Source organism: Temnothorax curvispinosus, unplaced genomic scaffold (genome assembly GCF_003070985.1).
Source record: "Temnothorax curvispinosus isolate PA1 unplaced genomic scaffold, ASM307098v1 QBEX01005275.1, whole genome shotgun sequence".
Lineage (NCBI taxonomy): Eukaryota > Metazoa > Arthropoda > Insecta > Hymenoptera > Formicidae > Temnothorax > Temnothorax curvispinosus.
In genome coordinates this window covers 17,017-41,262 of record NW_020215055.1, presented here as the reverse complement: position 1 = coordinate 41,262, position 24,246 = coordinate 17,017, and the positions used below count along the sequence as shown (strand labels likewise).

General features: G+C 37.7%; 6 protein-coding genes across 12 annotated transcripts; 3 read left to right on the top strand and 3 right to left on the bottom strand.

Annotated features, from left to right (window-relative positions):
* Window positions 1–14: 14 nt before the first annotated feature.
* On the top strand, window positions 15–3,118 carry LOC112454714. The gene is made up of 4 exons (XM_025016252.1): window positions 15–275; window positions 945–1,144; window positions 1,881–2,074; window positions 2,872–3,118. Exons 2-4 carry the CDS (start codon window positions 948–950, stop codon window positions 3,057–3,059), a joined length of 579 nt encoding a protein of 192 aa, XP_024872020.1. The 5' UTR covers window positions 15–275; window positions 945–947; the 3' UTR covers window positions 3,060–3,118.
* Window positions 3,119–4,200: 1,082 nt separating this feature from the next.
* LOC112454711 (eukaryotic translation initiation factor 4E type 2) lies at window positions 4,201–6,251 on the top strand. Of its 2 annotated transcripts, none has more exons than XM_025016246.1 (6): window positions 4,201–4,429; window positions 4,888–4,972; window positions 5,070–5,312; window positions 5,546–5,698; window positions 5,775–5,987; window positions 6,101–6,251. In XM_025016246.1, the coding sequence occupies exons 1-5, from the start codon at window positions 4,410–4,412 to the stop codon at window positions 5,928–5,930; spliced, it is 657 nt and encodes a 218-aa protein (XP_024872014.1). In that variant the 5' UTR covers window positions 4,201–4,409; the 3' UTR covers window positions 5,931–5,987; window positions 6,101–6,251. The 2 variants fall into 2 exon arrangements, with proteins under 2 accessions (XP_024872014.1, XP_024872013.1); XM_025016245.1 differs by having other exon boundaries at window positions 4,203–4,429; window positions 6,080–6,251.
* Window positions 6,252–7,055: 804 nt separating this feature from the next.
* Window positions 7,056–9,235, bottom strand: LOC112454713 (motile sperm domain-containing protein 1-like). 4 transcript variants are annotated; one of them, XM_025016249.1, is made up of 6 exons: window positions 9,157–9,235; window positions 8,479–8,649; window positions 8,232–8,395; window positions 7,995–8,154; window positions 7,372–7,515; window positions 7,056–7,307 (listed from the first exon to the last, which is right to left on the bottom strand). In XM_025016249.1, exons 2-6 carry the CDS (start codon window positions 8,615–8,617, stop codon window positions 7,276–7,278), a joined length of 639 nt encoding a protein of 212 aa, XP_024872017.1. In that variant the 5' UTR covers window positions 8,618–8,649; window positions 9,157–9,235; the 3' UTR covers window positions 7,056–7,275. The 4 variants fall into 4 exon arrangements, with proteins under 4 accessions (XP_024872017.1, XP_024872016.1, XP_024872015.1 ...); XM_025016248.1 differs by having other exon boundaries at window positions 9,153–9,221; XM_025016247.1 differs by lacking the exon at window positions 9,157–9,235 and adding an exon at window positions 8,958–9,144.
* Window positions 9,236–10,440: 1,205 nt separating this feature from the next.
* LOC112454709 (peptidyl-prolyl cis-trans isomerase cyp11) lies at window positions 10,441–15,630 on the top strand. Of its 3 annotated transcripts, none has more exons than XM_025016242.1 (9): window positions 10,441–10,624; window positions 11,187–11,494; window positions 11,617–11,704; window positions 12,423–12,452; window positions 12,560–12,705; window positions 12,793–12,889; window positions 12,963–13,215; window positions 13,416–13,511; window positions 13,599–15,630. In XM_025016242.1, the coding sequence occupies exons 2-9, from the start codon at window positions 11,212–11,214 to the stop codon at window positions 14,277–14,279; spliced, it is 1,674 nt and encodes a 557-aa protein (XP_024872010.1). In that variant the 5' UTR covers window positions 10,441–10,624; window positions 11,187–11,211; the 3' UTR covers window positions 14,280–15,630. The 3 variants fall into 3 exon arrangements, with proteins under 3 accessions (XP_024872010.1, XP_024872009.1, XP_024872011.1); XM_025016241.1 differs by lacking the exon at window positions 10,441–10,624 and adding an exon at window positions 10,659–10,873 and having other exon boundaries at window positions 11,189–11,494; XM_025016243.1 differs by lacking the exons at window positions 10,441–10,624; window positions 11,187–11,494 and having other exon boundaries at window positions 11,618–11,704; window positions 12,319–12,452.
* A 94-nt stretch (window positions 15,631–15,724) lies between these two features.
* On the bottom strand, window positions 15,725–20,521 carry LOC112454708 (programmed cell death 6-interacting protein). The gene is made up of 15 exons (XM_025016240.1): window positions 20,278–20,521; window positions 19,409–19,524; window positions 19,058–19,185; window positions 18,701–18,979; window positions 18,532–18,633; window positions 18,226–18,448; window positions 17,954–18,077; window positions 17,693–17,870; window positions 17,461–17,622; window positions 17,249–17,392; window positions 16,934–17,149; window positions 16,696–16,845; window positions 16,478–16,622; window positions 16,210–16,401; window positions 15,725–16,117 (listed from the first exon to the last, which is right to left on the bottom strand). The coding sequence occupies exons 1-15, from the start codon at window positions 20,475–20,477 to the stop codon at window positions 16,008–16,010; spliced, it is 2,469 nt and encodes an 822-aa protein (XP_024872008.1). The 5' UTR covers window positions 20,478–20,521; the 3' UTR covers window positions 15,725–16,007.
* A 1,016-nt stretch (window positions 20,522–21,537) lies between these two features.
* LOC112454705 lies at window positions 21,538–24,240 on the bottom strand. The gene is made up of 7 exons (XM_025016235.1): window positions 23,965–24,240; window positions 23,520–23,656; window positions 23,259–23,441; window positions 23,100–23,192; window positions 22,970–23,020; window positions 22,756–22,827; window positions 21,538–21,970 (listed from the first exon to the last, which is right to left on the bottom strand). Exons 1-7 carry the CDS (start codon window positions 23,989–23,991, stop codon window positions 21,553–21,555), a joined length of 981 nt encoding a protein of 326 aa, XP_024872003.1. The 5' UTR covers window positions 23,992–24,240; the 3' UTR covers window positions 21,538–21,552.
* Window positions 24,241–24,246: the final 6 nt, after the last annotated feature.

Below are 24,246 nucleotides of genomic sequence, written 5' to 3'. Positions count from 1 at the left end.
CCCTGGAACACATCTACATTCATACAAAGCGTGACGTAGCGACGAGGCGTAGCGAGAGAGAGAGAAAGAGAGAGAGAAAAAAGCCAGATACCGGTCAACGGGCGGGATCCAGTGTGGGATCGGAGCGCGTCGGGCGGAGAGCCGCTATCTCGCCGGCCGAGGTTTCTCCTATCGCCGTCTCTCGAAATTGCATCGGGACTGATAAGGCTTTCGACCGGAAGTGCCCGCGAACCCGCGCCGAGCCGCGCCAGTCGAACGGTCCTCCCGACGGTGCGGTAAGTGCGAAAAGAATCTCATTTATTTAACAAGGTCTTGCTTTCGTAGTGACGCATCCGAGCACGCTGGATCTCCGCGAGGGTTCTGCGTTATATCTTGCACGCTTCTGGAAGAAATCGCGTCTTTAGAACACTAATATTCGGAACGCACTCCTCCACTCGCTTCACTTGCGCATCTTATTACTGTAAAAATGAAATACCGGACAGCACTTCTGAGCCCGAAACCTGCTCGTATTTTAACACAATTGCATAATAAAATTAAATATAAAATAAAATTAGATATAGTAAAATTTGAACAATATATTATCAAACCAGCAACATCATTCGTTGTTATCTTTATAGTTACAATTATATAATGTTGCTAGTTTAATAAAGGTCTTGAAATTTTATTTTAAATTGAGATTGGGTGCAAGAGCAATCCTTGGATGATGCATGATTTTATTCTAATAAATCGTGTAAGAACGTTAAAGGAGCGATTTCCTTAAAAATTATTTAGAAAGGGGAAAAATTGTGTGACCGAAGATACTTGAAAAATATCGATAAGAAGCAAACGCCACAAAGAGAGCCTTGGAAATCTCTCTCCGCGATGCATCCGAGGATTAGAATGAGCCGGCTCATTTTCGATGCAACGCAAATGACGATCAGTTTTTCTTTTTTTCCAACGCGCAGAAGATGGGTCTCAACCCCATGAAATGGAAAACGAGAAGTATCATGCACGGCGTTCTAGGCGTTCTGCTTCTCTACACGCTGTTTGTTTATAAGAAGAAGCATCAAGTGATGTTCGAGGGCATCATAAATAAGTCGGATCCCAGACTGGTGTGGGAGTTCGTGGCCGATTTTAGCAACATGAAAAAATTGAACCCAACAATGTAAGTAAGGAATCGGACAATGCCCTGAGGTACGCAGTTGGAAATGTTGTGTATCTCTGTTAGGAATTATGCCGTATTAAAATTTTTGTGTTAAATGCTCATTCATGTAAACTTAATATTTTTGTTATGTCAATTAAATTGTTTTTCTGTGATTTTTTTATTTAAAATCAATTCAAAATGTAAAGTTAAAAACGATTTTTTTTTAATGTTAATGTAACACACTTTGCACATAGTCTAACTTTTACTCGCATTATTTTAATCAAAAGTTTGTAAATATACATTTGTAAAGAGTAAAAGTAACTTTCTTTTTACGTTTATTTTATTTAAAAAAATGTTAATTTTAACAAAATTAACTTAATGAAGATCGCATTTATTGAAATATTAACGTAGTATCATTATCATCATTAAACATATTAATATTATGTTAAATTAATACAAAAATTTGAGTGTGAACCATTTGAGACGTGCGATATATGTATAAAATTCAACGCAAATTTGCCCACTGTGCATAGAAACGATCAATATTATTACATTAATAAAAAGAAGAGGAAATAAGGAAGAGATAAAAACGAGAGAAAGGAAATATACATGTATGCTCCATTTTGATTCTTTTATCTTTGAGATACGGAGAGAGAGATGTGAAACGACGCAGATCATTTTAATTCGATAGGGAAGAATGATATATGTTGTGCAGCTTTTTCCTCAATCGATCAGCATTTGATTTATTTGAATTCAGAGAGGATTTTAGCGTGATCGACGAGGGTGGGAATTACGAACATTGGAAATACTCCGTGCGGTACACCGAACATCTAAGTCACCTGCCGATGATCCGTAACGTGGCACACGGGCACTACGCCGTCAAACCGGACGACAACGGCTACGTCATCAGTTCCAGGCATCTAACTTGCTTCCTCTTCGACCTCTACTGTTGTAAGTGGACACCGCACGCACGGTGGATCTCGCTCGCACTATGCCTAAATCAACAAACGCAGTCGAATTTTTCTTCCGTCTCGCACCAATTATTCCGTATAAATCGCTGACGCAGTTATACAGACTCGCTCAAACGTTTCAGAAATTTTATAAGATTTTCAGAATGCAATGAGGAAGAAAGAGCAAGTGCAAACGTATGAGAACGAATCTTTGTAGCTTAGAAAAACGCGAATGATATGTGTTCCTAAACTACGTAGTCGTGCCATAAATTCTGTTCCTAAGAAAGATTGAAAAGTATTAAATGAGATGAATTAAAATAAATTAAATAAGAGTTTGAAGCCTGACTGTTTGAAGAAATTCATGAAGACAAGAGGTGGGCATTTTTTATAGACGTTATGGCTATTTTTATTTTGTAATTTATTAATTCAATAAAACGAATTTGCATTTTGTGCCACGCTTTTTATTTTAGTTAATAAAATGAACTTATTTCTCTAAGGAACAGAATTTGTGACTATAAACGAGTAATATATTCCTGATAAACTTTTAGCCACGATCTCGGCCACGATTCTTGCGCAATTCTTAAAATGCGCGATCGATTCTCGTAAAGTAAGAAGCAAAATAAATGCTATTCAACGATCGCTCTTGGAAACATCCTGGAACTATTTTTGAACGATCAACTCTCGTTCGCGTGTGCGCCTTGTACTCCGACGTGTCTTTCAGCTCCGACCGTATAAACTCAACGTCACGTTGCCGAGACTAATCGGATTTATTCTAATCGCGCTGTTTTGCTTTTCCAGTGGAGTCCGTTTCGCAATTCAGATTCGACACGGACGGCGCGGAGGACACGAGATGCATCGAGACCGTGCAATACGAGTGCCCGATCGCGTTTTCGCCACTGTGTCGGAGGGAAGTCATGTACCAGCGAGAGGAGATCCTGAAGAGGCTGAAGCTGGAGTTCGCTGTCGGCAACAGCAGAGAAAACTAGGAACGTCGACTATGCGAGATATTGTGCTTACAGCTTGCGGAATCCCTTTTTTTTTATTTTATTTTAAGAAAACGGGCATTTTATGAATGTTTTAATATGATTACATAATAATGTACAATTTATATTTTAAGTTAAGCGCGTTATATCTTCTTTTTCTTCAAGTAACTCGACATCGACTTGATGGATTGTTTATGAATTATTTTGTGTTTTCTTGCGATCGAGAATTGAATGAAAGCTATAAGGAAAATCCGTTTTACATTCTACAATTCACATTTTAATTTTAGGGGATTTTTCTAATTCTACATGCTGCGCATTTCAGTGTATTTTAATAATGTATTTTATGTATGTTATAATAAATATATGTATATTACATTACACATATTTTTTAAAATGTTTTTATTGCGGCACATAGAATGACTTCGACCAAAATTCAATTAACTTATAGTTGGTTTCGATTAATTTTATATCAACTAACACTTGTATAATTTCATTAACATATGGATAGTATTGGATAGAATGATTAATTTCTTGATATTGCATGGATTGTATTTCATTATTGTTTATCATCGAAAATATGGATAAGAAATTTCGCCCCAAACAATTCTGCCGATTAAATTAATCAGCAATTAATTTATCAAATAGTATTTGTACTATTTCATAAATAGATTTGTTAATCTTTTGTTGTTTAATACACGAAAAATTAGCCGCGACAATTAATGGTTTCTTACAAAGTTTAAAAGTTTTTTATAAAATCGTTTTGTATCTCGTATGAAAACTTTTGAAGCATTTTGCAATTGAAGTCGACAATCAAATAATTTTAATTCATTAATTATTTTTACATTTGCGCAATTAACCGACAAAAATAAATTAAACAAAGTTATTTTCGCTCACAAAATTATTTGTATTTTGCATAAAGAGTTTTGAAGTAGGTGATTGAACGATTGAAAACATTCAAATAATTTAAATTGAATATTTTTAAATTATGTAACTAGCCGACTATCCACTAAATTTATTCGAATGATACAATTCGCTGTTTCGCGGCGATCTATACGCGATCTAGTATGACCAACGTGTAAGCGCAAAATCTCCGATAGGAAAACGGCGGAAAAAAACGGAGTACGGAGTATATAAAAGGGAGAGAGAGAGAGATATAGAAAGAGAAGAAAGAGGATAGAGGATAGATCTGGAAGATCAACAGTTTATCGAAAACACCGCGGACGTGAAGGCTCAACGTGCGAGTTAGCGAGGGACGAGTGTTTTCGCGGAAGTTTTGTACTCCGACTCGCGTCTCCGTAAACGCTTGACAGTGTCCGTTCGACGCACGTATTTACGTTCCCGGCAGCCGCAAGCATGTCCAATAAATTCGACACGTAAGTGGCCCGTTGCTCTTCGAGGTTAGACGCACACGCGTTCGAGCGCACCGCGCACCAACGGGATGAGCGGGATCTCGACGGGGGTTGGGAATCACTCGGGGACAAACGTCCCCCCCGTCCGTCGCGTTTCGTCCGCACGAGCGTTCCCGTCCGGGCGGCGAGAGTCCCGTCCCGATCCTCGACGACGGAGAGGATAACATATTTGTAACCGACACCATTTAGGATTCTTGTTGACGTGGATAGAATGTGTTTATCGATTTCGCATTGATGTGAAAAGAAAAAAAAAATAAAAGAAATTAAAGATCAGGAACGGCGACTCGGGGTAGAAATTTTACTGCGAGCAATTTTGCCGATTAATCGGATCGAGGTGACCCCTAATTTAATATACGAAAACGGGTGCTTGAGGTATATACAAATTAATATTTCTGTTATGCTTGACTCATAAATTGTGACAGCGCTTACAGATTGAAGGCCACCGAGGACAGCGGAGACGAGGAGTCTCAATCAAAGGATAATCAAAAGGTGGAGAAGGGTCCATTAGTGAGTAGAGAGAGAGAGAGAGTCTTGTCTGTGGACGCACACCGAGATGTTGGCGTCGATGTAAACCTGACGATTGACCGTATGTCCGCCTTTGCAGCCTCCAATAGAGATAAGTCCAAACGAGCACAAGCTGCAGTACGCTTACGCGCTGTGGTACAGCCGGCGTAGCCCTGGCAAACAGACCAGCATACAGAGCTACGACCAGAATCTAAAGCTGGTCGGCAGGTTCGCGAGCGTGGAGCAATTCTGGGGTCTTTACAGTCACTTAGTACGACCGTCGGATCTCACGACGCACACAGACTTTCATCTTTTCAAAGTCGGCATAAAACCCATGTGGGAGGTAAGCAATATTCTGCCCATTTTCCATTCAATGGCTGTGTTCAGCCGAACCTCTGCTTAGCGAAGCGAAAGGTAGCAATTAAGTGTAATTGGTTGGATCCAAAGGTAAGAACCAATCACATTCAATTGCTAACTTTCGCTTCGCAGAGGTTCCTAAGCAGAGGTTCGGCTGAACACAGCCAATATGCGTGAATATTATTTGTCAAATTTATCGCTCGTTCTCACTTCTTCTAGGACGAGGCGAATCAAAAGGGCGGCAAGTGGATAGTGAGATTACGAAAGGGTTTAGTTTCTAGGTGCTGGGAAAATCTTATATTGGCAATTTTAGGAGAGCAATTTATGGTAGGGGAAGAAATATGCGGCGCGGTTGTGTCCATAAGATTTCAGGTAGGCGAGACGTGCTTGCTTTTAGTTTGTAGTCAAATACAAAAGTTCTTTTCATCTCAATCGGTTAATTTGATAGGAGGATATAATCTGTGTGTGGAACAAGACGGCGTCGGATGTGACGATAACTGCGCGGATTAGGGATACCTTGAGAAGAGTATTACATCTTCCACCTACTGCCTCTATGGAGTATAAAACCCACAATGAGAGTTTGAAGAATGTACACCGACTCTAAAATTGTATAAATTTCGAGAACGAGACGTATTATACAACTTTCCTGACAGACTTACAGGTAATTTAAACGGTTCGACATCGACGATTATTTCGATCCGAAGAGAAAAAAACTTCTTTTCTCTAATCACGTTACGTTTTCTGAAAATACAGCCGACTCTTATTGCTTCCCAGAGGATCACATTTGACAGAAAGTAAATGAGACATGCGAGTACTGGGAAACATCCACTTGACGATACACTTCATTCACAAGTGTCTGTGTTGTAACTTATGTAAATAATGAATATACATTGATCATAAATAAATAAAATGTCCTTATTTCCAAGGCGTGAAGAAAAAATTTGTGGCTCCTTGGTCAGCGAGTAGTCTCACATATCTCGTCTTTCCCTAATCTCGCGAAAGCACGTTTCTTAAAACAATGGTTGCCTCTTCTAAAATTAATTTTAAATTTTCTTTATATAAAGAACGGTCAGACGACAAATTTGTTCTATCTCTTTAGACGTTGCAAGTGTTTTTAATTGGAATTTTTATCTTATTGTGAATTATTGTTATGCATGTGACATGGTACTTTGTACACAAGATTGTAACGGATAATAGAAAATTAAAAAAAAAAAAGAGAATTGTTCATTCAGATATTTTTAATATTTAAAGTTTGATCCAACTTTATATACAGGAAGACCCTTACCTAGCTGTACATGAGATCATGGCAATTAGAATATATAAAATGATCGTGATTATGAATGGCGAAATATATCACAATGATTATATATACAACATAAAGATGCAAAGTCATATAAACTAGCGATATGAACGTCAACAAACGTTCTTGTGTCATTACATTACGTCGTTTATAAAGGACATGTACAATTTATCCTCGGTATATATACATGTTTTAAATAATAAAATTACATTAGTTTCCCAGTAGGCCTGGAGATGTATAGTTCACGAGCCAGAACATCTCTTATTATACGTTTCGATCGAGACCACCTTGCTTTAAAATAAGGTAGGATATTTCTTATGATATAATATATTATATTATAAAGTTTACATGTGTATACGAAAAATATATGACAGAAATATTTACTATTTATGCTATATATATATATATATATATATATAAATAATTATATATATGTATATATATACACACGTATAAAATTATAATATAATTATTATCAAAAACAAATATCAGTATCTTAGTCAACAATGTTGAAATTTGTCATTTGTAGACTAGAATCGAGTACATTTCATAAGGAGGCCCAATTTAACGAAGTCTTGTATTAATTGTGCTTTTATCCTACGATTCTCTATCCTGTGTACAAAGGTTTGTTTGTATAAAAATCTAAGAATTATAGTCCTAAAACGATATTTGCAACCATACCTGCAACAAAAAAGTTATTGCAATTTTGTATACAAGTATATTGTATATATAATTGCATACTTACCTAATACAAATGAAAATATTAATTTAAAATTTACAGAGAGATGGAGGTAAGCAGGCATCCTATGATTTTGTTCTCCTTCAGTAGGTAGGAGTAGTCCAATTATGCATATAATTCCTGTGATAAGCGCTACATAATTTGTACCTCCTAAAATATAATTCATGACTATTAACGCACTGTTAATTTGTTTGAAGATAGCGTGATCAACAGAGAATCCATATGTCAATCTTTTATTTATATACTGGTTTAAACTTTGCAAATAAAAGTTATTTGCATGGAAATATAAAATTTCTATTACTTTGCTCAAATATAAACAGATATTGTGATTTACCGAAAACGTTCGAGTTCAGTTTAAAGCCCCTTGCACAATGCCAGGCAACAGGCAATAGGAACAGGGAATAGAAATCAGAAATCATGTATAAATGCAGAATAAACAGTGACACAGGCAATAGACACAGAGTTTCCGTCACGTTGGAAATTCTGTGCCTATTGCCTATTGCCAACCAATCATAGCATTTGAATTTTTTAGGTTGTAATTAACGATTTTTTGGTTATTTCCTGTTCCTATTGCCTGTTGCCTGGCATTGTGCAAGGGGCTTTAAGCAGTCTTTTAAATATTTACTCACTATCCATCGTTTTATTTCGGCTTATAAGCGCATAGGATTCTTGTTGCCTAGTTTCGTTTAGTGGAAGTTGTTGAAACATATCTGGATCTGGTGTCGCTCTCCCAGCTGTATCCATCACTCCAGGAAGTAGTCTAGCTTCTACATCTCTTTTCCCAATTACCTAGCAGGATTGATTTGAGTTTAGACTCCCCAAATACACAAGTGCCTCTTTCGGTCACGTAACGTTATAAATATTACCTGCTTATTAGGATATTCGTGCATGAGTATCCTGAATTTGTCGACCACATTGCAGTTACTTGCCAAAATCGCCGTATGTCTGACAACAATGTCGACACACGAGCTAGGTTTTATCACACCCTCTGGATCAACCACCTGATATTTGTATGGCGCGGTACACAAGACTGGAACAACAAAGAGTTATTAAAGGGACACAGGGTCAAAGTTTTAAAGACACATCTGCCAGAAGAAGAAGACAGACAGTTACCTCTGAATTTTACAGGGAATTCATATGGGTTATACAAAGTTAACACTTGCTTGTGGGTGGACTGGTCGTCCAGGTAGAAAGTGATGCTTTGCGGAAACACAAAGATTGGAAATTTCCGAGGCGTGGCCGCTAACGACATTGTTCTGCCTTGATCCTAAGCTACCCATACACCTGCAAAGATGCGATATACTCGGTTACACGGGCATTCGTCGCCTCGATTTACATATCTTCCTGCGCTTTTTTTTCAGTTACAAAATCACAAAACTATCGAGGCCGCTCTTTTTACACGCGTTCGGCTGATTATGAAATATCTAATTCTATAACCCGACCCCACGTATAACACTCATGCATTATGCATCGCGAGAAGTGTGGCGCAAAGCTTACGGAGTCGCGAGTTATGCAAAGTTACGCATTTAAAGGCAACGAACTGGTGTGTACGACAATTTGTAGAATTAAACGAACTTGACAAGAATTCGTACCGAATTTCCGCGACTTAAATTAAATACCAGCCGATATCGGCTGATCGTCGAATTGAACCGTCACTGGTCGCGACGCACGGCGAAATCGCGCGACACTTTCGTGCGGAAACGAGTGACCTTTTCTCGCGATCGGGCCTCACATCGCGTCAAAATGGAATGTAGTAAAAAAAGCTTATACATATGCAAAATATTTACAAACAATTGAGTATCCCGTGACACATCGCTGTAGCTCGGCCACAAGCACACAGAGGCCGCGGACGCGCGTCTCTGCCGCGCCGCACGCACGCACGGACAATTTCCTAGGGACTTTAGCTCTAGTGACGATTTCGCGCCTAGAAAACGGACCTGCGAAGCGTCATGGCTTCTGGGGGCAGCCCGGTGTCCACGATGCAAGAACTGTGTCCAAGTTTCGGTTTAAGCCAATGAAACTGCTACTTTTCTGTAAGACCAGCAAGTTGATTGGCTTAAACCGAAACTTGGACACAGTTCTTGCATCGTGGACACCGGGCTTTACGGTTCTTGAAACGAGGTGAAAGTTACAAAAGTGAGGAAATTCACTAGGGTATCTATGATTGTATTGGTCGAAATCTAGTAAATCTGTTCACTTTTGTAATTTTCACTTCGTTTCAAGGGGGCCGATTACGGTTCTTGGGGTCGATTCTGGGGGTCGATTACGGTTCTTGAAACGAAGTGAAAATTACAAAAGTGAGGAAATTCACTAGGGTATCTATGATTTTATTGGTCCAAATCTAGTAAATCTGTTCGCTTTTGTAATTTTCACCTCGTTTCAAGAACCGTAATCGATCCCCTGGGGGTCGATTCTGTATTTTAAGACGAGGTGGAAATTACAAAAGTGAACAGATTTACTAGATTTCGACAAATGAAATTGTAGATTCTCTAGTGAATTTCCTCACTTTTGTAATTTTCACCTCATCCCAAGATACAGAATCGATTCCCTGTATCTTGGTACGAGGTGAAAATTACAAAAGTGAGGAAATTCACTAGAGAATCTTACAACTTCATTTGTCGAAATCTAGTAAATTCGTTCACTTTTGTAATTTTCACCTCGTCTCAAAATACAGAATCGACCCCCTTGAAACGAAGTGAAAATTACAAAAGTGAACAGATTTACTAGATTTCGACCAATAAAATCATAGATACCCTAGTGAATTTCCTCACTTTTGTAACTTTCATCTCGTTTCAAGAACCGTAATCGACCCCCTGCACACAGGACGCGCGGAAACCGCTTGCCGCGCGACAAGAAGCGACGCGGTAGCCAATCAACGTGTTGCTTTTCCGTAAGAACCAAAAGTTTATTGGCTACCGCGTCGCTTCTTGCTTCTTGCCCCGCGCGGCGGCAAGCGTTTCCGTGTCTCGTGTGCCAGAAGCCATCACTGCGTCACATTTGCGCGATTGACCAATCAGGTAAAGCGGCAGAAAGTGAGAACCGACATCCAAACGCACGTTGAGTACGCGGACTTCACTGCGCTCTTCGTGGACGTTCACGTTGTTAATACGTAGCCACTTTTTTAATCGCCGATGTCCCTCGAGCCCGGGGCCTTTCCGGGGAATCGTATCGTGCGCGCGTATCGGAATAAGTGACCACGTCGAACACATTCCACAGATTCGCGAGACCACAGTAGTTCAACCGAATCCTAAATATTCGGAGAAGGTGAGAGCGCGATCACCGCGAACCTTTTAACCTTTCCGCCCAATTTTTTTTCCCAGGATTTCCACGGACGTGCGCGTGCAATCGATAATTATTGCCCTTGAGGCTCCTCCCGTCGTCCTTACTGGTTTTTTTTCAACCTGAAACGACACGTGCAAAGGGCGCGGGACGCCATTCCCGTCGTACCGACACTCTGGAATCGCGGAGTCATACCGGATAAAGATCTGTGTGGCGATTGTGATGCATCGTATGTGAGATTCGTCGGCGTGACTTGTCGCGATTAACATACTGACGTGTACACTTTCACATTTTATTCATTCCATATTTTCACTCCACTTTATTCTTGTTTTCTTATTCAATCCACTTTACGTTCTGAATATCTTTTTTTTTGTGTGTAAATTTCTGTCTTTTATGCTTATCGTGTGCGTTTATTTATTATTACACAAATTTAGAATTACATAACTTGTTACATGCTTCCCTGAATTCCTTATACATATTCGCATAAACTTGTACGTGACTGAAATTCGTGCTGTGCTAATTACTCGTTTCTTGACACTTGCAGATAATCCGGAGAACCCTTTCGCCATGGTTAACGTTAACGCGAGGGTGTTCTTCGACGTGGAGGTCGGCGGACTGCCCATGGGCAGAATAGTCTTCGAGCTGTTTTCGGACACTTGTCCCATAACGTGCGAGAACTTCCGCGCGTTATGCACCGGAGAAAGGGGACTTGGGAAAACGACGGGCAAGCCGTTGCATTATAAAGGCATTGTTTTTCATAGGGTTGTAAAGGATTTTATGATTCAAGGTGGAGATTTCTCGATAGGTAATGGGACGGGTGGCGAGTCGATTTACGGCGGTACATTTGCAGGTAAATATGTGAGAGATTCTAATACTAGAGTCAACACAGTATAATGATTTAATAGAAAAAAAAATGGTATGAATGAAGATTGTACTTTGCCTTCTTCAAGCAAGCGTTGATTCTTTTTGCAGATGAAAATTTTATTATGAAACATAACAAGCCATTTTTGTTGTCAATGGCGAATCGCGGTAGAGATACCAATGGCTCACAATTTTTTATGTAAGTACATTGAAGTATTATTTACTGTTCTCTATAAAATTGCTGAACGCATGCACGTGTAAATCTTAAAATCCGTAAGTTTAATATATTACGATAGTATTTATTACAAAGGTTTTGTGACTGTATTATACATAACTGTATTATATGGTTGCTTATACGTACGTAGGCAAAACCTTAACAGGTACTTTAGCAAGCAAGATATTACAACACAGCTGTTATTATGCGTTTCTCTTGTTATATTAAAAGATTTTTCGTCGGATGACAATTTGCTTTCGCTCCATTAACTAGGCGTTTTATGTAAATCAGGGTGAAGTTAATGTAACATTTAATATTTAGTCACGTTCACCAAAAAGAACTCTCCCACGTTTAAGTAAATGTAAATGTGGGAAATCGAACGATGATGAGGCTGATCTTCGTAGCAATTGTATCGTATGTTCCAAATAGATGGTCGACAGATTTAATTGCGTGGTAAAAGCCCCGGCAAGGCTTTTACACAGAACTGTACAGTATTGATACTTGTGTGGCGAACTCACGGCAGATAATTGAAAAAAAAAAGAACATAGGAGTAAGAATCATTCTGGAGGAATGAATAACTTAGCGATGTTTTTGCGTAGTCGTGAGGGGGTCTGCACACCACTACTACAACACAAATGACCAATGAAAGCTCTGGCTCTTTCTGTTCATCTCTCATCCCCTTAATCATATTTTGTTGTTGTAGTACAACACAACCAGCGCCTCACCTCGACAAGTGAGTATAAGTCACGTTTTGATCAATTGAATTCGGGATGTTACATACCGAAGAGCGTTAAATGACCTGAGCCTACCTTGTCTATAATGCAAACATCTCGTTTCCAGTGTCCATGTGGTTTTTGGAGAAGTAGTGTCTGGGCAAGAGATCGTTACGCATATTGAAGGACTTCCAGTAGACCGAATGTCACGTCCGTTGCAAGATGCTAAGGTTGTGAACTGTGGCGAATTAATTTTGAAGATCAAAAGTAAAGGTGCCTATGCTCTCTATTTTTCAAGCACGGACATAAGATTGAACGGGTCATAATTCTCTGATAAATACATTGCGTGTATGTTTGCAGTGAAAAAACGAGAAGCGAAGCAAAGTAGTTCGGCGGAGTCGGAGTCCGATTCTTACTCTGCCGATAAAGCGAAGAAGAAGAAGAAGAGCAAGAAAAGGTACGTCGACAAACGCAAGAGAAAGCTGTAAGTCCCGGATATTCGATAAATGTAATACATTGTCTTGTTTCAGTAAAAAGAGAGCAAAGTCGGAAGACGGTGAAATTCGGGATTCTAATGAGGAAGATGATGGGGAACCTCATCCGCTGGTGTCAGTTACCAAAATTGATCCCGATGAAATTCCGGAAGTACCGGCGAATAAATTTTTGTATAGAGCAGGATCCACCAACAATGCAAATCAGAAGGAATTTAGACAGCATTACGGAAGAGATCGTGTACGATCTCACAGAAAGACTGGCCGTGTTTTCAAGGGTAGAGGAATATTCGTAAGTGATCGATCAATTGTCAGCAAGTGCATGTCGATATCTGTTACGTAACCGTGGTTCACTTAATTTCTTAGTCGAGTCTAACTAATGAACAAATGATTCAAATGAAAGCACAGCGTCAGATTTTACTCATTGATTTATCTTGTCCATTTGCTACGACACCCCTAAGTACGGATGCACATTTTAAAATAAATTTTCAGCGATATCATACTCCTTCTCGAAGTCGTTCCAGAAGTACAACACCACCTCATTGGAAGCAAGCTCAAAACCGTACTATCAAATTGCACGAATTTCAGGTATATTCTAGTATACATTACATCAAAGTATGTGCAACACGCACGTAATTGTTATTCCCTACTTACGCACTGAGTTTTATATTGCAGAAAATAGAAAAGGAACGTATGAAGAAAGAAGAAGACTTTAAACAACGTGAAACTGATAGAGGTAAAAGATTCGCAGATAATCCCGATGAAAATGATCAAGTGCCAGACCTAGATAACAATATATGCCCGACGGAATTAATGGAGAATAAAGAGAACGATCAGACGGACGAGACAGCGGCTATAGCTAAAGTAGCGCAAGATGATAGCGTAAAGAGAAACACGGAGGGAAATAACGTTATGCAGAGCAAGGAGATGAAGCATAACAAGAATGAGAAGTTCAGACGCGACGCTAATCGATCCTACAATGACCGAAACTCGCGACGTGACTCCAAGGACAGAAACAGAAGACGCGGACGTTCTCGGTCACGAGACCGTCGAAGGTCCAGAGAGAGAGACTACGATCGTAGAGGAAGCCGTGACAGAAGGAATCGAAGAAATTATTCTCCTCGTAGGCGAGATTCTTACAGAACCAACAGACCCGGAAGAGACAATTACAGGCACTATGACAAGCGCAACGATCGACGTCGGAATAATTCTAATTCCCATCAGGACAACGATATCAACTCCCGCCACGACAAGACCAAGTATAAGAAAAACGACAACGTATCGGACACGAGCCAAGCGAAGTTTAAACGCCGCTCGCGATCGAGCAGCTCCAGCAGCCAGCACTCCAAAGATTAATCCGCGTTGTTTCACATTCTTTCTTTCGCTTATTATTGACACCAACGAAATACTATTAAAATAAAACTTGTGATTGTCATTTAAATCAATAAAAATATTTGAACGATTAGCTCATAATGTAGTATTTATTATTGGATGTTTCATAGATAAGCATACGCATCTATGGCACAATAATAATTGCTGCAAAACTGCACTTTTTTTTTGTTTTTTATATATGGATATATTATAATTACGGGGATGAAGTTTGAAATCAATAATTATAATTAATTATCGCAATTATATATATCTGATAACGAAGCATAAAGTTAATACTGCATTATTTAATCGTCCAAATATGGGCAACATATTTTAGATCGGTTTGTGGTATCCCGTCAACGCTTTTCAACAATACTATGATTATATCGATGTACAATCACCGACATATTATTAGTTTGTGAATCAATAATGCTGGAGTAATACATCTCGACTCTCTTTCGATCACACATTTGTGGTTAATGCACGTGTTTCATCATTGGAATGTACAATATAAGGTTTATCTATATTTAAATATTCTTATGAAAACGCATCTCTTCTCTACTTTTTTCTTATGTTGGATATACATGTGTACTGGTAAATATTTTCAAAATATTTCTATATGAAGAGATTTCTCCCAAGATTTCGAATATCAATTCCTTTTAGAGTTCAAATCGAATTATTCCGCTTCACATGATTAGCTAAGTCACACAGCGAAATTGAGTCTTGAAAATTAATGATAAATTAAGTCAACGATTAGAAAATACGCTTTAAATATTTTATATGTAAAGCTCTTGAGATATATGTATGTATACATTTACATATACATATAATGTGTAAAATTGTAATAAATGAATTACTTTTACGCGATTCTAGTGACGACTGTCATTCATCATCAATAAAACAATGATTTTTTTTGTAGATTTAATATTGTAAAAAAGCAATCAATATTTTAATACGATCAGTGACTTCAAATAGTTGTTTTTAATATCGTTTTAAATGTAAAAATTAATAATCATCAAATGAACTTTTGAAAGTATTTAGTATAGTGATATCGCTAGCTATAGACTATAGACCAGCACCCACTGTTAAAATTTTAGATAAATTCGTCTAGCCATTTTTTAAATTATATAACGTCCGTTCAAATTAATAAATATTATTAATAAATATACAGACTCGACCCTTTGTTTAACATATACGTTGTAACAGTGCTATTTTCTTTACAATTTACATCATACATTCATATAATTATATGCAATTATACGATATACGATGTATACATCATATATTGATAAATTATATCGTGAATATAATTTATCTTCATTATAAATATATATATTATATTTGTACGAACGTAGCGTGCCCTCGAAGTCATTCTGTCGTTAGTCGACGCATTGAGATTTCTAGGTGAAAATAATTTCTATACGTTCGACTTATTTTACAAAATATATTTATAAATCGATAATAAGCCCTCTACACAAAATTGATGAAGCGGCGCTTAAAGCTTAACAAATATCAACGATCTCGATCTGTACTAGATAAAGGACTCGACACGGTGAAACGTGTAACAATTAGTAAACGCAAATTCCCTTGGATTATACGCAACATTGTCGGCCAATGTTGGTTAATAGCAGACTTCTCTAGAATTTATATATAAAATATGCGTGATATACGAATATACTTCAAATTGCAGCTAATACTGCTTGCCTGTATGGTTCACCATGGATTTGGTGGACCCTGCGGTGGTTGAGTGCCACCGTAACGTGGTAACGTGGCGAAACCTCCGTACGGAGCTTGAGGCATACCCTGGTACGGATTGTATCCTCCTAAAAAAATCCACAAATCTCATTACGTGCCTCTTGGACACATATACGTGTATTACAGATGACGGGACTGCGTGCGAGGTCTCTATGTATACCTTGTTGCATAGGATACGGCATCGTAGCATATGGATTGTACGTCGTCGGCATTGGCGGAGGAACGTATGCTGGATACGGCGTTGCCGGCGTGGCACCGTAAGGTACAGGCATCCCACCTTGATGCTGGATCGGATAAGGCAGCTGCGGCGATGATGCGGCGGCTTCCGCCATTGGATTTATGCCAGGCGGACCTACTCGGGTAGAGAGTCAATATTTATTCGATTCGCGACGCGTTAACGAAGTCAACGTAACATAACAGATCCGTACCACTGCCGTGATGAGATGGAATGTTCGGTGTTGCAACGGGACCGGTCTGGCTCAGGTTCGTGGTTAAATCTTTCAAGAGTTCCTCCTTCTCGGTTTTTCGGGCGAAACAGAAGTCGGATATCTTGTTTTGGAAAACGACGAGTAGCTAGCGAGAGAAAGACACAAATTGGTTAGACGACGGCGACAATCCCGAGGAGAGAGTCACGATATAAATGTACCTGCGTTAAATCGTTATAAAATTTAGCCCCTTCTACTAGGTTATTCTTCAGCTCTTTAAATGCATCGTAAGCGGCAGCCAGTTTACAGAGTATCGCTTCTCGCGCGCTGCCGCTACCAACTTGTTCGTTTGTAAATTCTGCATGGCAACTCTAAAACCATCGTAGATTGTTATCAATGTCTTCCTCTTGTTCATTTCTGATCTTGACTGGTTGTCCATCATGAAAATGTCAGATATACCTGAATTTCAGCAACCAATTTCTCCTGCTGCGCTATACTTTCTCGCACTTGCTTCTGCAAAGGTCCGTAACACTTTCCCAGACTCTCGACAGATATATTTGGTTCGTCGATCGCGCCGTCCTTGGCCAGTGCCGAAAGGAACGTCATCTTCATGTCATTGGCAGCAAATTTAAATTCATTTTCGATAGAGTCTCGTACAGTTTTTAATGTGGCTACCTAACAAAGAAAAAAAATAATATATATTGTGATTAGAATACAAAAAAAATGTCTCAATCCATTTATTGCTGTTAATTCTCATGATTTTTTTCCACTTACATCATCCATTAATTTCCTGAGCTTAATGACAGCATTACTTTCTTGAAGAGCAGAACCTTGCGGAATAGCCCTGGCAAGCTCGTCCTCGTCCAAACTCAGGATTTGGATCCCTTCTTTATGGCTTTCAAATTTTTCACGAACTACCTATGTATGACCAATATAGAACGTTCGTAAGATTCACAAAGTTTTCTTTTCTGTCTTTGAATTTTTACCTTATCAGCGGTGACTGCGTTATTTATAATTTCACGATATTTGTGTAAATTGCTAGTAAATTGTTCTGTCAACCGGGCACTGGGTGTCCGCTTCCAACGTTCTTTGAATTGCTCTCTTAACTGGTTGTCAGATTCACGCTCTTCTTGCAGCATTCTTTCAGACTATAAGTAAAAGTAAAAGATAATATGCAACACTTTCAAGGAGCTTGAATAAGAAAAGTAATATTCTTACCTCGTCTAAAAGCTCTTTATTACGCTGCAATAAATCCGGCAGTTCTCTCATAGATTCTTCCAGAGCTTTTATTCCACCAGATTCTCGTACGTAAAGCGCTTTGTCCAAAAGCGATTGAGGTATTTCCGTTCCACTCGTATCTTCTATAGCCGCTGGTAAGTTCAAACTTGCCAAAACACTGTACGTATACACAATAAAAATATTTAATGAAGGAATCTATGATTAGACGATAAAAATTGCATTATATTTCATGATGTGTACCTATTTAAAAGTTGCGTCATTTCACGAAGATTCGAAATTTCGTAATTTACAAGCTCATTACGACGATTCTCATAGGCCGACATTGCGTGGCGCACATTAAGAGGCAACAGATCGGCAAACAAGTCTGTAAGCATATGTCAAAATGATTGACATTATAAGACGAAGGCATCTCTCATGCGAGATCGATATCGCATGAATCATCTTATTTATAATTTCAAATATTATGTTATTTACGAGAGGAAGGCATCTCTCGTGCGAGATCAATATCGAACCTTTGAAATCGGCACTGAATACTTCAGGTAGCGGGAGTAGTTTAGCAACGTTAGCTTTTCCTATAGCTTCCACGTTCTTGATATCTGGAATTCTTTCGTGATATATAAAATCGTTATCCTTTTTCACCTCCGTTAGATTTCTCTGCGCCCTGTTGGCGTAATCTTGGAACAAATTTGGTTTATTCGATCGTTGCTGAGCGGCTTTGAAGAGCTCTACGGCGTGCTGAAAATGTTAACGCGGATCTTTATAGACACCGAAAACATGAATTTAAAGTGAACAATTTAGAACAATGCTACTGTAATTACCTCCAGCCTAGCAATTTCCTCGCCAATCAATTTGTTATTCTTGCATACAAGCGATTGATGAAATTCAGCCATGGCGCGATAACCAGCTTGTTTACCTGCGACCTGCAATAACATTTATTTAAAATGATGTTTGAAAGCAATTCCGTACGTCAACCCCCCATGTACTAACCAGTGGTACCCATTCTTTGTCCCAAAACGCGCGAAAAATTTCTTTCTGGAATAGTTTCAGGGCATCCGCATATAGTTCTTCCGCTTGCGCTGCTAGTCTAGCAACAATACCATCCTTCATAGAATCGTGAATCGCCTTATGCACAAATATCTCTTGCGCTTGTGCGAGCATTAACGCGCTCAACGCTCCGAGTGTTTCCGGGCTAATATCAGGTGTCGGTTCTTGCTGAATCGCCATCATAACGTTTCCTTTCAGATGATTAAATATTCCAGCTGATTGCTGCAGGGAAATTAATCATTAAACACACGATAAAGTATATTAATCACATAAGGGCAAAAAAAAGCAAAAAGGGCGAACCTGAAATAACTTAGCTGACAGCTTTAATCCTTCGTCGCTGTCTAAGGATTGTGTTGCCGCCACCGAACTTTGTAAAGCGGCGATATTGAAGAGCACGCATACTTTCTCATACGCCAATGTGCTGATTGCTACATAAAACAATATTACAAGTTGTATCACATTGTTATTGATATACGCAAGTGAAACCTATATTGTCTTATCTTATCTACAACTTTAATAAGCACTCTCAATCTATAAGAGATTACTCATCCTACCATCTGTTTACCAATTGCTTCAAATAATTCTCAAATAGTTCAAATTTCACTATAAAAATTAAAATCAAGATAGACAATTATATCTTTTGGTATTTACTCAAGCTAAGTTTTCCCCCAAAAATTGTACGGTCGAAGGCGTCTTTCCACTTGAATGGTATTTGCAACTCGTGAGCGGGGATTTTTCCTTCCAGAGCGCATAATTGATCATAATAGCTGCAAATAAATAGTCATATATTCATAGCTGGCAAGCTTTTCAGTTATGAACGAACGAGATCCTTTCAATACACTTTCAGTATATAGCAAAACTCGTTCTATCGCCTTCAACTTTAAATCTAACTTTGCATTAAGACTTCTGTTAAGGTCCATTAACGATAGAACATAACGCTTTATTATCTGTCTTTAAACCTTAATCCACAAAAAGATCTTCAGATTTTAGACTCTAAACTTTCTCCAAAGTTAAAGAATGGTATTTATAGTCATCTTATATGTAAGATCGTCTTAAGTTCATCTTGAGATACTCCATAGCCAATGAAACGAGTACAACACCTGAAGATAAACTTGAAACGATCTTAATTATAAAATCTGATTATGAATACCGCTTGTAAGATGGTATTGATAGTCCCCATTTAAGATCATCTCAAGTACGATTTCAGGATGCTGTAGGGTTATTTCAGTGGATGGAAGATCATTTAAGGTACGACCTGAAACGATCTTCAATTTGAGATACTGAGATTGAATTATGAATCTTAAAAAAATAAAGGAAAGACCCGCGACATTCTTCTCGAACGTCGCTCGTCACCGGCTTTAGACGTCGCTGACACTCGGCAATTCGGAGGTGCGAGGGAGGGAGTAGGGTAAAGACGTGCAAAATACGTCCGGACGTTCCCGTCTGAGAGACCGGTGACGTCCGGCACGGCACGTCGCACGCATAATCGAGACAATAAATTAAATCGGTATGACTCATACCTGTAGATAACCTGCAAGGAGCTCTCGTACTTCTCGAAGGCGCGCCACAGAGCGTTGTTCCGCAGCTTGCTGAACTCGGCGATGGCGTCCGCGTAATCCTTGCCCGTGCCGCTGTACGTCGAGCGGATGACATTGGTGAGCGGCTTCACCACGTCCACGTCCGAGGGCTTCTTCAACGGGATCGCGATCAGCTCCGCCATGTTTGACGTGTGGCCCGTCGTCCGTCAGGTCAGGTCCGTCTGTCCCATGGTGTAAGGATTACATGGTGTGCTCAATTGGTGTCTTTCTTTCTCTAAAATCGTTTCTCTCTCTGCCGCTCACGTCGAATTGTGTAAGCAGTGGTACCACCACTAAAAGTAACTAGGAAATAGGAAATTTGAACGGATTATGTTGCAAACTGCCTCCTGAAAATGTATTGCAACGATGAATGATATTTGAAGATACGTTGTATTTATTAGAAATTATTGAAAAGTATTATTGTTTAGGGCTTCAATGATTTCTCAACAAATGGAAAAGTATTAAAGAAAATTTAAAAAAATAATACTTGTAAAGCCTCATGTACAAAGAATGTAATAGTATTAAAATTGCAATACTTCCTTTTTTTGAATGTTTTAATGCTTCTATTTTTTCCTTTGCTGGTTTTGAATGAATTAACGCAAAAAGACAGAATTATTGTCATCGATTAATGGCATGAATAAAGCCTAACCTTCTGCCCGATGATAATGTATATATTAAGTATAAAAGCACTCTAGTATCTTACTGGCTCAAAGGATGTGGCGATAACTTTTGAATGCAAGGGTCATACGTTCGAATCATTTGTTTTTTTTTTTTTTTTATTAATTATTTGTTGCCCGTAAAAGTAACACAACAATTATTAATTTTATATAAAATTGGCGTTTAAAAATATGTATTGGCGAAGTATAATATAACTAATTATAGGTATACATAATCAACGAAAAATTAAATTATTGAAATTTAATATAATTTATTAATTATTCCAATTTCATGTATTTTTTTTATTCATTATTCTTGATTACATTTCTAATTTCTGTTTCAATAATTGTACCTATTTAAAATTAATTTGTTTACAACACAAGGTGGTACATTAATAAACCGCTTAAAAGGAAAGTCGATACACGAAAATCAGATCTTTGGAAAAAAATTTGTCACACCTTTTACATTTAAAATATTATTACTGATATTTTTGAAGAGAGAGAAGTGATTAATGTTTGTGAAAGGAATGCAAAGAAGCAAAAATAATTAGTATAACAACTTTTATTTGTAAAAGGACCAATGAATCCATTTTCGTTTTTCTAGAATGCACCGAATTTGTCCAGCAGTAAAGTAAGGAGACAATACTTCGCGAACGTATTCCTCCTTCGCACAAGACATTCGTTTTTTTTCGGCTTCTGCTTCCTGTAACTGCTTTTTCAAACAATCGATGATCTCTTTTAGATCTTTATTCTCTTTTATGAAAAGTGACTGTTCCTCAATCTTTGCCTTCAGTTTCATTTTCAACTCGGCACATTCCTGTACAACAGAAGTCACTGCCGCTGAAGCATCGCAGAGAGACTTTTTGAAAAAGTTACTCAAAGAACGTCGGTGACGAAGTTCAGCGTCTACGTCATCTGCGACATGCGAATGTGTAGCCTTCTTCTGAGAGGTTTGGCCGGTGCAATTGTCCATGAGGAACCTGTAATAAATATAAGACAATATAATAACTACCAGTTTTTAAACTCTGTCACCGTAAACTCCAGCGTAGTTTTTTAATACTCTTATTTCTAATATGAGAAAATAATTAAAGCTTCATATATGAATAGTTTAAATCACAAAATATAATATATACTTAATGTTATAATATATTATTAACGTTTTTATTAATATTAATATTTGTTATATTTAATTTTGATGTTGTAAATATAGAAATTTAAAGTAGAAAAAGAACAGAAGACGAGAAAAAGCATGGTTATAATTTGTTAAATTATGTTAAATAAATTTGATTAATTTTCTTGACATTAAATGAAAAAGAGAATATACAGTACCTAAAATAAAACTAAGTAATGTCCAAACACTCAAGAAACAGTATAAGGATTTCAGAAAGATCTCTTGAGGTGGATCCAGAGTCTTTCGGTTCAAATGATTTTTGGTACGACGAATATGAATACAATGAGTCTTCAATTAAAAGTCACTAAGAATCTGAGAAGTGTTACAAGTATAAGGTTAAAAGCTATTAATAAAAACATTTTGTCTCATTCTATGTCTCAATTATCATAGGAATCAGTATATTCAAATTTGTCGTACCAAAAATCACTGAAACCGAAGGACTGTGAATTCGCTTCAAAAAATGTTCATGAAATCCTTTTTCTATTTCTTGACAGTGTTTGGACATTATTTCCTTTGCTTTGGGTACTGTGAAGATATAGTACAGAAATGATTCTGTGAAGTATTTATATGAAATATTGTAAAATTGGTAAATACCGTTTTCGACGCTTCCATGCTGGACTCAGTGGATCACTGCTGCTTTGTCGACGGTGTTTACTTCTTGCAAGTCTGAAAATTTAAAAAAGTCTTCATGTTTAAATATAAACATAACATACTGATTGTAAAACATCCAATGTTTATTATTTATTTGTGAAATAATATAAATTTTTTTTTACAAATTTATGTTTTGTTTTTTATGTCTCATGCTCACCTCGTCAAATGTGGAGTATTTTGTAAACGGTCATGTCTTCTTGCCACAGACCTGCTCAACAGAATAAAAAAGATCATTAAAAATAAAACCTTGCTGAAAAGTAATTTCAGAAATATCACTGTGAGCATACCTTCTTGGTGATGAATTGCATACTCGTCTTTCAGGGCCAGATGCCACCGGTGGACTTTCTTCAATGTCGACATTTGCATCCAACCAGTCACTTCTAAAAGAACATCACTATTAATTACCCCTTTGTGATTTTTGTTAAATTAAACCTTCAAATATTTACCTCCTATGTATTCCTTTTGGCGTACTAATATTTACAATGCTGTCTTCTACAACTACATAAGAAGTTGTTGGTGAAGTTGTATTTGAAGATCCTATTCTTCTTTCAGAATTGACAACTAGTGGGAATTCTCGTCGGAGGATATTGAATTTGAGATTTGGTTCAGCGGGTTCAGCCACCGCATTCCTTGTGAAAAAGTACATTTATATAATTACATAACACCACATTACAAATTCAAATGTGTATGTGTTTTTATATACTTACTTGTTTACATTTGGAGCTTCTGAACAATTCAAAAATAACGTTGGCACAGCCGATGGTAGTAGGTGACGTTTCTTAACAGGGTCTTTCCGTGCTCGACCTTGATGAAAGGACTCTTGACTGAACCGAGCATATCCTTGCTGAAAATAATATAATGTATAAATAATAAAACTTAATACATTGTATTAAATATGGCTTTATAATTTTTATTTCAAATTAAAGATTTTCATATTTTAAATTGTAAAATATTTTTACTTATATACATGAACAAAGTGCTAATTTGTTTTTATTATTTTCTGTTCATATTAATAACATTTCATGACATTTTTACTCCATTTGTAAATACAAAATTTGAGGTTATGTTAGTAACTAAAAAATATTATTTTTTATTCATTTTTATTTTTTAATTAATATACTTTTGCACGTTTATGTACAATATCAAACTTACCAAATTCAACTTTTGGTGGTAAAACATAGCCTCCTATTTTTTTTCAGCCATCCTTCCCGCATCACTTCATTTTTCGGTAGCTGAAAAAAATTCACAGTTTCCTCACGAACCCCCGTTGTTTTATTCCTACAACTTTTAACAATACACCGCACCATTTTTATTTTAAATTTATATATTGTCGCAACGCAAACAGACCCACTGTTTAACACAAAACAATGTACCGTACTTCTGAGTGGCATAAGCGGCATGAGTGTGACGATGCATGAACATGTGCCAATATTA

Coding starts and splice junctions, on each gene's coding strand:
- LOC112454714 (XM_025016252.1), top strand. CDS start 948: ATGGGTCTCAACCCCATGAAATGGAAAACGAGAAGTATCATGCACGGC. Junction 1,145..1,880: donor AAAAAATTGAACCCAACAAT/GTAAGTAAGGAA, acceptor ATTTGAATTCAG/AGAGGATTTTAGCGTGATCG. Junction 2,075..2,871: donor CCTCTTCGACCTCTACTGTT/GTAAGTGGACAC, acceptor TTGCTTTTCCAG/TGGAGTCCGTTTCGCAATTC.
- LOC112454711 (XM_025016246.1), top strand. CDS start 4,410: ATGTCCAATAAATTCGACAC. Junction 4,973..5,069: donor AGGTGGAGAAGGGTCCATTA/GTGAGTAGAGAG, acceptor CCGCCTTTGCAG/CCTCCAATAGAGATAAGTCC. Junction 5,699..5,774: donor TTGTGTCCATAAGATTTCAG/GTAGGCGAGACG, acceptor TTAATTTGATAG/GAGGATATAATCTGTGTGTG.
- LOC112454713 (XM_025016249.1), bottom strand. CDS start 8,617: ATGTCGTTAGCGGCCACGCCTCGGAAATTTCCAATCTTTGTGTTTCCG. Junction 8,155..8,231: donor ACGAATATCCTAATAAGCAG/GTAATATTTATA, acceptor CAATCCTGCTAG/GTAATTGGGAAAAGAGATGT. Junction 7,516..7,994: donor CCGAAATAAAACGATGGATA/GTGAGTAAATAT, acceptor ATTATATTTTAG/GAGGTACAAATTATGTAGCG.
- LOC112454709 (XM_025016241.1), top strand. Junction 11,705..12,422: donor AATGGCTCACAATTTTTTAT/GTAAGTACATTG, acceptor TTGTTGTTGTAG/TACAACACAACCAGCGCCTC. Junction 12,890..12,962: donor AAGAAGAAGAGCAAGAAAAG/GTACGTCGACAA, acceptor GTCTTGTTTCAG/TAAAAAGAGAGCAAAGTCGG.
- LOC112454708 (XM_025016240.1), bottom strand. CDS start 20,477: ATGGCGGAGCTGATCGCGATCCCGTTGAAGAAGCCCTCGGACGTGGAC. Junction 19,186..19,408: donor TGGGGGAAAACTTAGCTTGA/GTAAATACCAAA, acceptor TGTTTTATGTAG/CAATCAGCACATTGGCGTAT. Junction 16,402..16,477: donor TCCATCTCATCACGGCAGTG/GTACGGATCTGT, acceptor CTACCCGAGTAG/GTCCGCCTGGCATAAATCCA.
- LOC112454705 (XM_025016235.1), bottom strand. CDS start 23,991: ATGTTTTACCACCAAAAGTTGAATTTG. Junction 22,828..22,969: donor AATACTCCACATTTGACGAG/GTGAGCATGAGA, acceptor TTAAATTTTCAG/ACTTGCAAGAAGTAAACACC. Junction 21,971..22,755: donor GCATGGAAGCGTCGAAAACG/GTATTTACCAAT, acceptor TATTTATTACAG/GTTCCTCATGGACAATTGCA.